This window comes from Penicillium rubens, assembly GCF_028828025.1.
Source record: "Penicillium rubens strain IBT 27055 chromosome Unknown utg000003l_segment0_segment0, whole genome shotgun sequence".
NCBI classification, from domain to species: Eukaryota; Fungi; Ascomycota; class Eurotiomycetes; order Eurotiales; family Aspergillaceae; genus Penicillium; species Penicillium rubens.
Window position 1 is genome coordinate 5,998,739 of NW_026890601.1, and position 14,339 is coordinate 6,013,077.

At 47.3% G+C, this 14,339-nt stretch overlaps 7 protein-coding genes across 7 annotated transcripts; 4 read left to right on the forward strand and 3 right to left on the reverse strand.

Moving 5' to 3' along the window:
- Window positions 1-9: 9 nt before the first annotated feature.
- Window positions 10-680, reverse strand: N7525_008506 (uncharacterized protein; the record flags this gene model as incomplete). The annotated part of the gene is made up of 3 exons (XM_002562560.2): window positions 10-259; window positions 319-469; window positions 581-680. The coding sequence occupies 3 exons, from the start codon at window positions 678-680 to the stop codon at window positions 10-12; spliced, it is 501 nt and encodes a 166-aa protein (XP_002562606.2).
- A 1,261-nt stretch (window positions 681-1,941) lies between these two features.
- rps1 (40S ribosomal protein eS1) lies at window positions 1,942-3,275 on the reverse strand. Its single transcript, XM_002562561.2, has 5 exons — window positions 3,184-3,275; window positions 2,991-3,075; window positions 2,913-2,938; window positions 2,348-2,849; window positions 1,942-2,281 (listed from the first exon to the last, which is right to left on the reverse strand). Exons 1-5 carry the CDS (start codon window positions 3,195-3,197, stop codon window positions 2,138-2,140), a joined length of 771 nt encoding a protein of 256 aa, XP_002562607.1. The 5' UTR covers window positions 3,198-3,275; the 3' UTR covers window positions 1,942-2,137.
- Window positions 3,276-3,795: 520 nt separating this feature from the next.
- On the forward strand, window positions 3,796-4,498 carry N7525_008508 (transcription elongation factor 1 family protein; the record flags this gene model as incomplete). Its single annotated transcript, XM_002562562.2, has 4 exons — window positions 3,796-3,939; window positions 4,016-4,060; window positions 4,116-4,254; window positions 4,320-4,498. 4 exons carry the CDS (start codon window positions 3,796-3,798, stop codon window positions 4,496-4,498), a joined length of 507 nt encoding a protein of 168 aa, XP_002562608.2.
- Window positions 4,499-4,839: 341 nt separating this feature from the next.
- On the reverse strand, window positions 4,840-5,751 carry N7525_008509 (uracil phosphoribosyltransferase; the record flags this gene model as incomplete). The annotated part of the gene is made up of 4 exons (XM_002562563.1): window positions 4,840-4,891; window positions 4,946-5,117; window positions 5,175-5,533; window positions 5,594-5,751. The coding sequence occupies 4 exons, from the start codon at window positions 5,749-5,751 to the stop codon at window positions 4,840-4,842; spliced, it is 741 nt and encodes a 246-aa protein (XP_002562609.1).
- Window positions 5,752-6,381: 630 nt separating this feature from the next.
- On the forward strand, window positions 6,382-8,908 carry N7525_008510 (WAPL family protein; the record flags this gene model as incomplete). The annotated part of the gene is made up of 2 exons (XM_002562564.2): window positions 6,382-8,568; window positions 8,630-8,908. The coding sequence occupies 2 exons, from the start codon at window positions 6,382-6,384 to the stop codon at window positions 8,906-8,908; spliced, it is 2,466 nt and encodes an 821-aa protein (XP_002562610.2).
- Window positions 8,909-9,530: 622 nt separating this feature from the next.
- Window positions 9,531-10,277, forward strand: rhbA (Rheb family small GTPase rhbA; the record flags this gene model as incomplete). Its single annotated transcript, XM_002562565.1, has 4 exons — window positions 9,531-9,585; window positions 9,657-9,796; window positions 9,849-9,977; window positions 10,038-10,277. The coding sequence occupies 4 exons, from the start codon at window positions 9,531-9,533 to the stop codon at window positions 10,275-10,277; spliced, it is 564 nt and encodes a 187-aa protein (XP_002562611.1).
- A 602-nt stretch (window positions 10,278-10,879) lies between these two features.
- N7525_008512 (serine--tRNA ligase SES1) lies at window positions 10,880-12,616 on the forward strand (the record flags this gene model as incomplete). The annotated part of the gene is made up of 7 exons (XM_002562566.2): window positions 10,880-11,012; window positions 11,063-11,133; window positions 11,188-11,349; window positions 11,416-11,837; window positions 11,889-11,979; window positions 12,030-12,398; window positions 12,452-12,616. 7 exons carry the CDS (start codon window positions 10,880-10,882, stop codon window positions 12,614-12,616), a joined length of 1,413 nt encoding a protein of 470 aa, XP_002562612.1.
- Between the last annotated feature and the right edge of the window lie 1,723 nt (window positions 12,617-14,339).

A 14,339-nucleotide genomic window follows, 5' to 3' on the forward strand; every position in this document is an offset into this window, starting at 1 on the left:
CGAGACTCCCTAATACTTTCTTCCAACATGATCAGCCTGACTACCGTTGCTACTGGCACTCTCGACCTTGGTCACGGTATTATCATTTCCGGCAGTCATGTCTGCGCCATCAAAGGCCTCTTCCTCGAACACAGGCTCGGGTTCAAAAGCCTCAAACTTGGTGTTGAAGTCGGCCAGGCCCTGGGTGCTACTGTTGGACCGACGCCTAGCATTGGCGAACGAATAGTCAGTGTCCTGCATTTCCTCGCCGGATCGACCCCTATAGCAATTCAAGTATTAATCAGATGTACACACATGATTCTGATGTGCACTGATTACCAATTGCCTTTGCCACCCCCGTCCTTCTTTGTCTTGCGAGGATCAGCGTCAGTTGGACCGGATTTCGCAAAGTAGCGTGGTATATTTTCACGGGTACCCATCATGCCCTCGGCCTGGTGTTCACGGTCATTGGATTTGTGCGAGCGAGTCACTAAGAGTTGGATTTCATGTTAATAGGATGGCCATTGGTGGATTGAGATGGCAAGTGTATACAGCTTGATGCCAAGGAATAGAAGTATATAGACATGGGATGAATGCTTACTTGGTGTCAATGTGGATGTTTGATGTGATGGAAGATGATGAATTGTGTCCCAGAAGAGATGAAAAGAGGAAAAACAAAACGAGACAGGAGAAGGTATCATGCAATCCAAGGGGGGTAAGACTCGTGACCTCATACCTAGAGAGAGTGCGGGGGTTTGGCCTAATGGGGGCTCCACCAACCTTATTTCCTTTTATAGCATTACCTACATATGTACCTAGGTAGGTATAGATATAAAACATCTACCTAGGTAGTGTTTAATGAAAAGAGAAGAGACAAGTGTTTCTTTCTTTACTTTCATTTGCGAATTGTTAATACTCAAGGCCGAGGAATTGCCTCGAGGGATTGTGACACCACTATGAGAGTATCTAGCATGTCAATTCGACAGAGTACGAAAGAATTCATAACTAAGTCCAGTAATGAACAGTTGTTTGTGTAGCCTACTAGAACCTACTTGCGTCTGCAACCGTTAGAATCTAAAGGTTATATATTTTGTACGGATGACGCTTTATTATGCGTGATGTATTATAAGTAAAGCTTCTCCAGCACTGTATGCTATTTTGAATATATTAGAGTTATATATTTGTCTTTCCCCAGTACCATATGAAATCCGTGACCGATGGAGGGATTCAACATTCGGAAGATGGATGCCGAAGCTTGAGAGATATCAAATATGTAGTGCATGACATGCTCAACTTATACTTGACACGCAAAACACAACTGTCACTGCTGCACAAGTAGTTCCCCCAGCAACAATTATTAGGTATGAAAGACTGGCAGTAACTATTTCAGGACTTGTGTCTAATTGCCCCAGAATGACCTCAATTAGCACCTCCGGGGACTAAGTCCCTTCGAGTCTAGCGGAGAATTTCACGGCTGAGAAGTGAGAGAGCGGAGCAAGCTAGGAGGCACTCATCCTATCAAACCTATTTACATGCAATGAATGTGGTCTAAGGCCACCAATGAATAGCTTCAAAACTACATCCACTTTAATGCATTTCCCCCTTATTCTTCGGGCTTAAGACGTTGAATAGTTAATCCTCCAGGGATAGATGGAAGTGCTGTTGTATGTAACGTATATATCTGTCATAACTTTGGGACATAGCACATAGAACTACAACGGCGATCTTTCCTTTACTTGAAAGAGCAAAATCAGACCGATGAAAGGGCTAGAACTGACCCGTCGTCGCTCTCCACATTTGGCACTAGACACACGGAAGATGAACCGAGTAACTGTATTATGGGGGGCGAATGAGGTAGATGGACGAAGCTGGTAATAGCGGCATCTAGTTGGACCAAGCATCACGCCCTCGAACAAGCAGGTGTGGGACTATATGTACATCTTCACCTTGCACCTCACTACACGGTAGCAGACTGGAGAGAATTGAACATGAATGAACTACTACCCTTGAATTTTTGGGATCATGTCTAGACTGGCAACGCGTAGCCAAACGCCAGTTCAAATCTGTCATACACGTTTGAACTTTTTTCTTTTCCTATGACCAGAAGACAATTTGCCCCGGCTGACCAGTACGTGACACCACTTCATTGACATAACCTTTAAACACTCTCGAGGACGGTCTCCTTGAACTCCCGCTCAACCTTCTGTCCCTTGTCATCAGTCGCGGACTCTCCGTGCAGAGCGAGGAGAGCACCGAGGTCGAACTTGGGCGACTTGAGGAGCTTAACCTTGCGAATGTGGACCTGTAGACATGTGTTAGAAAATCCGAATATATATCCAAGTCTCCAGTCTTAGGGTGAAAAACGAACATTCTGCAGGGGGTAGATGCCCTGGGTGGACTTCTCGATCTCACGTCCAATAACCTCGGGGATGAGCTTGTGGGTGAGCTGAGACAGGGTGCAGGTGGAAGCCTCGCGCTGGATGATCTCGGTCATCTTCTTGCGGATGGCACGGATCTGAGACGAGCGGGCGTAGGTGGTCTTCTTGATCTGGTTGGGGCGTCTCTTGGTGAAGGCAATGGCGAACAGGCGGAGGAGGTAGTCATCAGTGGTCTTCACGGTGATGTTGGCCTCAATCAGGGACTGCCACTTGCGGACAAGGGAACGGAGCTTGTCGGTGGTGAAGTCGAGACCGTGGAAGTTGGTCAGGCAGTTCTTGCCCTGGATCTCGTCGACGCGGAGCTTGACCTTGCGGAAGGCGTGGTCCTCATCGTTCTGGAGGTCGGCGAGGGAGACCTCGAAGATACGGCCCTTGAGGGAGTCGTTGGCGTTCTTCAGACCGCTGGTGCGGTTGACCAGAGTCTTGCCGACACTGATAATTCCGTTAGCCAATCCAACTCAAATTCGCCATATTCGATTCGGGTGGTGTGCATACTCGCGGGTCTGGAAGGTGGAGGGAGCCTGTCGAGACGATTAGCATTGCACATGGGACAATGAAAGGAATAGAACATACCTTCACAGAGTACTCGTCCTTGCGAGTGAAGGGGTCGACTGTGCGCTTCTTGATACCCTTCTTACCCTTAGATAGGCGCTTGTTCCTGAACGATGAGGATTAGCCGTGTGTTCGTGAATTGAATGGAAGTCGTAGATGCGCAATTAATTCGATAAATTGAAAGCAGAAAAAGGATGAAGAATAGGGCGCTTACTTTCCAACAGCCATGATTGCGAGTTATCTGTGTGTTGTTGGAAGACAGACAAAGGTATCGCACCGCGCGCTCAGAGGGTTTCGACACTCGACTGGGAGGGTTGAAAACCCACAGAAAACTCGGCTAAGCGAGCGCGGGCCCTAGCTGATTATGTCATTCACCGTGGTCATGTGATCGAACATTAAAAAATGGCCCACCAAGGCGGTCGGATCATTACCTCATCGGCTTATGTCATCGCCATACAGCCCTCCCTTGGAGTCCAGTGGACTCTAGGGCTGTCGGGCTACTCCGTACTGTTTTGTGTTGTATTAAATAGAATGTGGTATGGAGTACATATCGGAGTAGATATCTGGTCGTTACAATAGGGCCCACGCAATTAGCGCTAAAGCTGTTCCTTTTAAAAGTTGTACACTGCACATATGTACCTCTGTATGCTAATATATCAGATTAGTTTTGCAGGATTTGCCAAACTTAATATTCTTTCCTTGATAATCCGCAATGTTTCAGGTAGTCCAGCATAGACCTTTCCATATAACACTCTACGGAGTAGTGTATTGTACAATGTAGATCGCTTTGAATCGCCGCCAACTGACATCACATGTCGGAAATTGGATGATTATTGTTCCGATCCCAATTAAGCAAGTCGCCTTGGCATCCATGCCGCGGCCTACGAGTCAACACTTCTCATTGCTTTACCTTTCATCTCATTCATCCCTTCTTTATCCAAATCCTGTGCCGCAGGTCAACTCAAGCATGGTATGTGCTATCACTTCCCCCTACCCGACCGTCCCGACCACCCCAACCATGGGTAGATGCTGATTTATTTCTACAGGGCAAGCGCAAGAAGTCGAGCTCGAAGCCCCAGGGGCCCCGAAAGGTAAATGAATCACAAGTCGCCAAGATTTGCACTCAATACTGACTGTGAAACATAGAGGGAGCCTCTTGCTACCACATTCTCCTGTCTCTTTTGCAACCATGAGAACTCTGTGGTCGTCAAGTTAGACAAGAAGCTCGGCCTAGGCGACCTATCGTGTAAAGTTTGTGGTCAAAAGTTCCAAACTGGTATCAATTGTGAGATGATAATCACCGCAAGGCCTCAGTCCTAACTGCTCTAACTAACTCAATTCTCCACAAAGATCTCTCTGCCCCCGTGGATGTATACTCGGATTGGGTAGATGCATGTGACGCAGTCGCAAAGGACACTGCCAACCAGTATGACGCACCGAACCCAAGTCAGTTAGGACAAAGAGGGATCAGCAAGCAGGCTATTCCAGAAGAGACTGGGCAGGACGATGGCTATGATGATGACTACTGATCATGGGATGACGGCGAATGGCGCATTAAGGCACGATATCAAAAACAATTGAGTTGTGAGATTCTTGTATGTACATGGTATTTGATATTCTCGTTGCGCATGCTTATCATATATCCTAAACCCCAAGAACCTTGGGAGTGTCTCACCCATCTAGACCTTTACCCCACTACCGGCCATCAAGCCAACTCTGAAGAGGTGACTTGTATGGGAAGTGGAAGTGCCTTATGGCATCTGGAACAGATCAAGCAATGGATGGATAATGGAATACTGAATTACTCAGATTTTCCAGGTGACCTTTAAAACCACTGATGCTCCTTTCAACGTGGTAAGAAACAGCGCTTTTACATAGAGTAATATCTGTCGCCGAAATCTCCCAGGCCGGGGATAATATACCTATCAACCAGTCAGCATGGCAATCACAACATCCAAAGAGTGCAATATTCTCACTTCTTCTCATCCAATCCTTGATCAATGAAAGAGGTCACGACCCGGAGTTTAGGGAATCTCTCCGCAAACTCAGCAACACCAGACGGGCTGGCAATAAGGTTGAGGAATAGGATCCTGTGTTCAGGAACACCTCTCTCGATCAGTGTCTCCACTGCCAGAGTTGCAGAACCACCTGGAAAAAAAAAATCAGCTTGGTTGTCGGACGCATTGTAGAACAAGTTCAACTCACCAGTTGCAAACATGGGGTCGAGGAGAAGGACCCATCGATCAGCAATGTCACTAGGAAGCTTATCGTAAAACAGTTTGGGCATACAGCTCTCCTCGTCCCGCTGGATGAGAATTTTTCCAATGCGAACAGATCGGCAGCAGTCGCGCAATCCTTGTTCCATGGCCTCGCCTGCGCGCATGATAGACACACCGCAGATCTTTCCTTCAAATTTGACACCAAGGTAGGACCGTCCAACGGGGGTAGTGATTGACTGCTCAACAACGGGGAGGTGGTTCAGGCCTTCCTCCACCAGCAACCGAATGATGCGGTTGGAATAGAAGATGAAATCAGCACGGCTGGTTCTCTTGTCTCTGATCATCCTATTTGTGGTACAAAATATGAGTCTAGGGTGACCTTCCATGCAGAGAATGGGTCCTCACGTCAAGAGAGCAATCAACTGGGGTGTTTGAGGTAGCACGTGGACATTGTCGTAGGAAACTTCCTTTGAAACTGTCGCAGTGGGCTTCTCGCCATCAGGCCGATACAGAGGACCAACGCCCTGCGCAGGAGAGGGACCGCTCTCTGGTTTGCTAGCCATGATTTTGCTGCGCCCAAAGATGCCTGTGTGTGGGTCGTAGGACTAGAGAAAGAGAGAAAAAGAGATGTTAGAATATGGAAGCGCCGGAAGTTCACCCAGCAGAGTAGTTCGAAGTACCTTTGAAGGGCAAGAGTCCAGAGAGGGGTATATAAGGACAGTAAGGGACCTTTGGATGTCTCAAAGCCAAAAGCGGGGAAACATGTAGGGTTTTCCTCTTATCTTTTTTTCTATATCTGGAAGCTATACCGCAGTGGGTGATTCTGCCCCATCTCACCCCCCTCCGCCTCTTTATCACTTGCATCATCTCCCCGACCATACCTCGGATGCTGTCAATTGAATTAATTACTTTATTACATCTTCTCAAAGGAAACTTGGTAATTTACACCTCTGACTGCCAATCACCTAAGGGTCTCTTCTTTGATGACTGCGCCACACCCCTTTGAGCCTGTGTAAGCTTCATTGAACGCCGCAAGGACATGGCTTCGTCTCAAGAAACGACCACGTTTTACTCAATCCATTAATCCAATTGCTCTTCAGCATACCTTTCTTGCCCTTTGGGAACCGGATTTCTCAGTCGGATTCATCAAACAACACGCGCGCATCTGGTTTTGCCTGCTTTGCGAACCGAAGATGGACAACTCACACCCTCGGAATCGACGACTCGTAACCTATGGCTCTGCTGCTAAAAGTCAACCTCCGTCGAATACAGAAAAGACTGTGCGCTCATCTGCTACTAGAACAACTTCTAAAGAAATGCCTTTGCCAAGCTCGTCACGTCCCTCACGACCAGTCTACACCAGGTTACAGCGCGACAAGAATGGAGATAAACAACTATCTGGACCGGCGGAAACAACTACAGCTCGAGGAGTTACACAACCAAAACCCATCACGGAGGCTAATGTGTATGACTTTCCCTCTTCAGACGATGAACAGATGTCCATGATCCAGAGAAAGCGAAGGCGATATAGCCCTAATGGAAACAAGGCAGTTCCTGCGACTAAGCGATCAGCGAAGCCAAGCGAGACAGGGAATGGAGTCCACAACGTGTCACCGCCAATGGGGAAGAGGGGTTCCGATGGCCGGAGACCATTGGCCAAAAAGCTAGAAGCCGATGAGCGAACAAGCTCCGTGGCGTCGACATCATATTCAAGGCCTGGGAGGTCTGTGCGGAACCAGACTAAGCTGCCTACTGTCGAGAACGAAATGGGGGTTTCAACCGCGGAAGGCCTCGGGGATGGAGAGTCCATACGAAAGAGCTCGCCGGACATCAACCAGGGCTATGCCACGAAAGCGAACGTCACCCCCGGTCGAAGGAGACTGATTGACTCGCTCGGGATCACGCAAAGCCCAGTTGAAACATCTCCGGCGGTTGAAACACCACTGGAGAGTCCCGCTGATAGCCAGCCACCCCCGGATCCAACCACTCCTGATCGAGCATCGCCAAGTGCGGCTGTGAATGAGTGTCCTGCCGAAAGTCACGTTCAAGACTCTCCTGCCTCAGTACCATCTCATTTACGAGGTTCCCGTGTCACCTATGCACGCCAGCGTTCTTTTTTGGATGACTTGATTATGTCAGAGGACCTTTCGACGCACAATGCTTCCTCGGGCCTGAGACACCGCTCTCAATCTGTCCAACGTCAGTTGAATTATGAGGCTACTTCCAGCGCTCGTTTAATTGTGCCAAATGAGGATACCAACGACGATGGCTCTGTCCGAAGTATTCATGAACTCAGACAAGCTGGAGGAAACGCTCGTTACCGAGGTGCTGTCGAATCTATCTTTGAGGACATCGAAGATTCGCAAAACTCGTTGACGGGTCGATGCAATGCCTTCCTCCAGCTGTGTGGTAAGCTTCTGGATACTGGACTCAAACGGCGGTTTGTCGAATGCAATTTTGACAAAAGACTCGTGGATTGTCTATCTATGGACCTTCAGGTGGTTCCTACCATCTTGGCTTTCTGTGCCTACGCACTGGGATCATCGGATGGACATATGTCCTATGTTCTTGCAACTTCCGCGTGGCCTAAGCTTCAAGAGGCATCACCCGCTTTACTGGGCATGCACGATGATATACCAGTGGCCGCAAGAGCTCAAGCCAGCGGCCTTTCTCGACCCTTGCAAAAGACAATTCAGAACACTATTCCACAGATAGCTGCTATGCTGTTTCCTGATACTGCATTGTCCAAACTGTCCCCATGCATCCTGGCGTTGTATTGCCTGAGGTCAACGATGTCCACAACACAAACCAAAGGCGAGAATCCTAGCCTCTCCAAGTCTCTTCTGAAACCGTTGGTTCAAGCGCTCGTGTTAGAAGGCCAACGTTGTGCTTCGTTGGGGAAAATACACCCGGAGAGCTCTGAGATTCTTTGCATGGGCTTTTCAATATTGGAATCTTCTACTGCATTGGCTGAGTCGTTTACGAAAGATCATTGGGATATCCTTGACCCGCTCTCTGAGCTTCACAGCCTTCTCTGTCTAGAGTCAGGCACTGCGGGCCAAATACAGCTCCTCTACATTCGACTTATCTTGAATGTCACCAACAGCAACCCCTCCCTCTGCGATAGATTCGCAACCCCAGAGATGGTTGGCGGACTGGTCCGCATTGTCTCCGCAAAATTCGGTGATTTGACCGAAGATGCGCTTGGACAAGCAAATAGTTCTCTGGACAGCGTGATATTGGCGCTCGGTGCACTTATCAATCTGACTGAACAGAGTGAAGCATCAAGATCGATTTTTCTTCACTCTGCTGATTCCTCAAAGCTTTTCCTTGATCAGCTCTTGCATTTATTCATGACTCGTGTTGATTCCATCTCCACGGTGAGATTTTGTCTTTTTGGTTTCCCTTTTGCCGACGTATTAGACTAATGTATCTGCTTAGGCTCATTCGGTCTTGGAAGTACACCACAATGTTGCTGTGGGATATTTGGCTGTCCTTTTACTAACACTCAGTTTGGATCCTGCGACTCGGTCCAAAATCAAGAGCTCACTCGCTCCCAACGGATTAACAACGGTGATATCTACCGTTGATGAATTCTTGCAATACCATCAGAAGATTGAACAAGAAATCTCCACTTCTCCAACCCAGGGACAACCAGCGAGTGGGTTTCTGTCCAGATTACAAGAACTTATCACTCGGATTCGACTGGCAGAGCAATAATGGGCGTCCCGTGCTATACATGTGTCGCTTGACAGCATATCAGTGCGCGCTTTGTCTTTCCTACCGGCTTTTTTTAGACTTGATGACATGAATTTCTTGGTCTGTTGGCAGCTTTTGATACCCCTTTGCCTCGTCAATCTTAATTGAACCATTTACGCTAGAATGTTCTTTCACATTCATATCCACATGGATAGATGTCCACCAGTGATCAAGGTCGTCATAGAATAATGACCTCAGGTCAAACCAAACCTCAATTTTCAAAAAGTGAGACTTATTAATTTCTGTAACATACAGCACTTTATGAAAAATTAACAAATCGATAATCATAGAACATAGAACGTACACAATGTTGTAGGCAATTATTTCTAGGACGCTCAGCCCTTGAGTTGGAGAAGCCGCCGTTTGCATTGTTTGCATGTTACAAGGAGTTGGAGCTCCGCATGCTTCGAGGGATTTGCCACCCCCCGACGACCTTGTTTCTGAACAGGTGCCATTTTGTCTCTGAATATTACCTCGTTGATCCAGTTCCATCAATCAAAAGACACCGTCTACCCGGCTATATCATCATTATTATCTATCATTCACATTGGTGGTTTAGCTGAATCTTACCGCACTACACAAGATGCCTTCCGCGCCTAAGCAGAGAAAGATCGCAATCGTTGGCAGTCGGTCCGTGGGTAAGAAAGAGCCCCTTGTTCATAATCCAAACCGTTATAATTGCGAAGATCTGAGACTTAACTTTTAACAGGCAAATCATCTCTCACGGTTCGCTTCGTCGAGCACCACTTCGTGGAAAGCTATTACCCTACAATTGAGAACACATTCAGTCGGATTATCAAGCACAATGGGCAGGACTATGCAACCGAGATCGTCGACACTGCGGGACAGGTACGTGATCTCTGTGCGAGATTACCGCTTGGTTGCTGAGACCATTCTACAGGACGAATATAGTATCTTGAACTCCAAACATTTCATTGGAATTCATGGATATATCATTGTCTATTCAGTTACATCGCGCCAGTCATTTGACATGGTGCGGGTGATTCGTGACAAGATCCTGAACCACCTCGTCAGTTATCGCCCTTCCCATAACTAGTACTCACAATTCAGCATCTAATCTTTCCTGTAGGGAGCGGATGATGTACCTCTTGTTATAGTAGGAAACAAGAGTGATCTCAAGCCCGATCACCGCCAAGTCACCCTCGATGACGGACGGCAATTAGCGGAGGAGCTCAACTGCGCTTTCACTGAGGCTAGTGCCTTCCTTGATTTCAATGTTTCGAAGGCCTTTGATCTCATGATAGGAGAGGTTGAGAAGTCTCAAAATCCATCACAACCAACTGGGAACAACAAGTGTGCTTTGATGTAATACGGGAGCCTTCTTCTGGAATGCGTCTCCCGGGGATGGTAAGCGAAGCCATCTCTGGGTCTCATGGATCTCTTTAGTTGGAGCTGACAAGACACACCTTGCTCTTTCGATGTCCACTCAATTCAGATCTACGGATGTCTTGTTTGCTAACTCGATTATTGACTTAGAGATCATCGACGCCAATTAGATAACACCCACTTGATGACTTCTTCTGGAGGCCGTCATCTTTTTGGCTCTATTTCTATTGTGTCTTTCTGGTGGAACCATTGGGTTTATTGCATGAATAATGAGTTTTAGGGTCGAATTCGGGAACATGGATCGGTACCATGCATAGAGTAATGAATCTCAATTTAAACAGGCTTCTATGAGTGTACAAAGTATTGAATCAGATTGATCTATGTTGTATAGAAATATCCGTGGCCATAACTTAGCCTATTTGGAAGTAAACCCGGGAGCCGCCTTATCGATTAAGTAATGCAACCCCTCGTGGCCCAAGTGCGTGTCTCCACGCACTTTGATTTTCCTCGTTTTTACCCCTCCACAATTTGAGTCACCCCTCTACCTCTTGGATTCCCCAGAACCTCTGAACTCCAATCGCCAATATGCTGGACCTTGCAGACTTTGTCACCGAGCGCGGTGGTGATATCAAGAAGATCAAGGAAAGCCAGCAGAAGCGATTTGCTCCGGAGGAGGCCGTTGATGAAGTTGTCGCGCTTTATGAAGAGGCACGACGCGGTATGGATCCTTTTCTTATCAGGTTGGCGAGGTCTTACTGACAGGCATAGCCCGGTACGATGTCACACAGATGGGTTCTCAGATCAATGGAGTCCAGAAGGCAATTGGTATGAAGAAGAAGGTAGGCATTTCCAGGCCAATCTACTTGCATGGAGAGATGCTTATCCATTCTCAGAACAAGGAAGACGCAACCGAGTTGCTCGCACAAAAGGCAGAGCTTGAGACAAAGAAGAAGGAGCTGGAGGAAGCTGCTGTCGCCAAGGAGGTTCAACGCGACCGGAAGATTCGCACGATTGGAAACTACGTCCACGAATCTGTGCCCGTGAGCAACGATGAGGTATGGGTCTTTTAAGCCTGGAAATCGAATGCGCCGTGAGACTAACAGGTGGATTTCTGGCTACAGGCAGACAACAAGCTGATCAAGACATGGACCCCCGAGGGCGCCGAAATGCAGAAGCCGGGCTGCCTCTCCCACCACGAAGTGTTGACTCGTCTCGATGGATATGACCCAGAGCGTGGTGTCAAGATTGTTGGCCACCGTGGATACTGCTTGACTGGCTACGGTCTTTTCCTCAACTTGGCTCTGATCAACTATGGTCTGGAGTTCCTCTTCAACAAGGGCTACACACCTAACCAGCCCCCTCAGTTCATGCTCAAGGATCTCATGGCGAAGACTGCGCAGCTCGAGCAATTCGACGAGGAGTTGTATAAGGTTACTGAGAGCGAGGATAAGTCGACCGACAAGTACCTCATTGCTACCTCCGAGCAACCATTGTCTGCCTTGCACGATAGCGAGTGGCTCCAGGATAAGGACCTACCCATCAAGTAAGGCTCTCTTGCCCAGGACTGAATCGTTTTTGTTAACAAAAGAAATAGGTATGCCGGTTACAGCACATGCTACCGCAAGGAGGCTGGATCTCACGGAAAAGATGCCTGGGGTATCTTCCGTGTCCACCAATTCGAAAAGGTTAGTATAGATCCAAGAGCCCTTGATTTCCATGTCCTAACCCCATGCAGATTGAGCAGTTCGTTCTTACAAAGCCTGAGGATTCATGGCAAGCCTTTGAGGACATGATGAACACTTCAGAAGAATTCTACCAGTCCCTAAAACTCCCTTACAACATTGTCGCCATTGTCTCCGGCGCCTTGAACAACGCGGCATCCAAGAAGTACGACTTGGAGGCCTGGTTCCCCTTCCAGCAGGAGTACAAGGAGCTCGTCTCTTGCTCCAACTGTACCGACTACCAAGCCCGAGCTCTGGAGATCCGGTACGGCGCGAAGAAGGCCACTGATCTGAAGAAGACTTACGTCCATGCACTGAACTCCACTCTGTGCGCGACGGAGCGTACTCTCTGTTGTGTGCTTGAGAACTACCAGAAAGAAGATGTAAGTGTCAAAAGGTTCATGGTAATTCGAACAATAGCTAACTACTATTTTAGGGTATCGAGGTCCCAGAGGTCCTGCGGAAGTACATCCCCGGTGCTCCTGAGTTCCTCCCTTACACCAAGGAGCTCCCTAAGGATACCACATCCAGCAAGGCCAAGGCGAAGGCCAACAAGGGCACTGATGATGCCGCCAAAAAGATGCAAGGTCTTCAGGTTTAAGGAGATATCCCAATATGTACCTTGAGATACAAAGTACAAATTACGATGGTTTAGTTCATGACTTATGGACGCATACATGTACACAAGAATAGCCGGCTTCTGTCCTTGACGACGTAGGACTAGTAATCTGATCTATTTGGCTCAAGATATATTAGGATCCCCTCATTTAAGACGACATCCCGATGTCTTCTTTGTATGCCCTTTTTGGATTATTGGCCCACTTTAGCTACTCTTTAGGAGTATACCTGGTTGATATGTAGAACGGCATCAAAGACATCTTAAAAATATCGATCGGACATCGGTGGGAAGGGAAACCCAATACAGCTGAGAGGATTCCTGCTATCCCATGGATTCCTAGGAGAATTTGGATCTGCCAGATCAAGATCGGCAATGCCAGTCCTATATTCCTTGCCAAGTCGCTTCATGAATCAATGCAACCAGTGTAGGAAGAGCCTGTCTCTTAATAGCAAGCTGACTAACAAGCATAGGTTCCAAGGTCAGGGTGCAAGCTAATTAATAGTAATAAGGTCTTCTATACGATCTCCGCTGCCCTTGGATAAGCATTGCGCTATTTTGACGTTAAATCTGCATTTCTAAATGCTGGTATCAAGGAATCAATCCTTGTTAAACTCCCCGAAAACCAAGCTGCCTGCGGAGCAAAGCAAATCGCTAAATAGACTGCTAAGCTTCACTAAACTTCCGTTTAAAAGGAAGACCAGATTGGTCTTCTGATGAAATCTGTGTACGACCTAGAACAGGCTTCTCGACAGTGGTATATGCTTCTCCACGACTCATTGATAGCTATGGGTTTCCAGTAAATCCATCCAGATCACTCAGTATTTGTCAAAATAAATAGTCGGCCGCTTATACGGCCGTAGTCTTTTTAGTGGTCTTTTTAGTGGTCTTTTTTAGCAGTCTCTTTAGGAATAGTTAACTAACTATACCTTAGTGTTAGATCACGTGCCTACCTAACTTTATCAGGAGTTTTGAGTCTGGTAGAACCGGCAGAATCTAGAGGGCGGTATATCTAGGTATAAAGGTTTAGCCTAATACTTCGGAGGCCCACCTATTTAGACTGTACCTTACTTATTAAACTTATTAAGAGTCTGCTATAGTAATTTAGGTATGCTTAATTTTCCGCAATCAGGCATTTGACCTTTGGCCATTATGCCCCTTCGCACACACACTTATATCATCTACACCCTTCGCTACCTAGGTATCTACATTATAGAAGAATAAGGACCGAATATATGTGGGTAAGGTTCGCAAGTAAAGAATTTCTGTTATTCCTCTAGCCCGACAGCTGTTATTTAACTTTCTTTCTTAAAAAAAAAAAGAAAGAAAGAACAGCAGGAAGAACTTGGCTCCTAGATGTATCATACAACGTTAGCTTTATGTTTACCATTCAGTGCATATGGAGACTTACAAGGGCGGAGAAGAGGGATCACAGGCTCAGGTCCCCTTTTTACCCGAGCCAGGAGGGAGGTATCGGGGGCCGCAGTCACTCGACCCATCAACGGGGCATCAGGAGTGACGGGCTCAGCCACTACCTGTTCGGTGGCGGAAGATGAAGAGCAAGCTGAGATATTGGATCGACCATGGCTTCTAGCGTTTATGGTCAGCAACTTCAAAACCGATTGCTTTGCAGGTCCTTTCGAGACTCCATGTATTCTCGTCAGCTTTCTCAGATAGACGGGAACCGTGCCTCAACCTATGATCTTGC

Bases quoted from the DNA above. Each gene is read 5' to 3' on its own strand.
- rps1 (XM_002562561.2), bottom strand. The intron at 2,939-2,990 runs GTATGTTCTATT...TCGTCTCGACAG, and splicing joins AGGACGAGTACTCTGTGAAG to GCTCCCTCCACCTTCCAGAC. The intron at 2,850-2,912 runs GTATGCACACCA...CGGAATTATCAG, and splicing joins TCCACCTTCCAGACCCGCGA to TGTCGGCAAGACTCTGGTCA.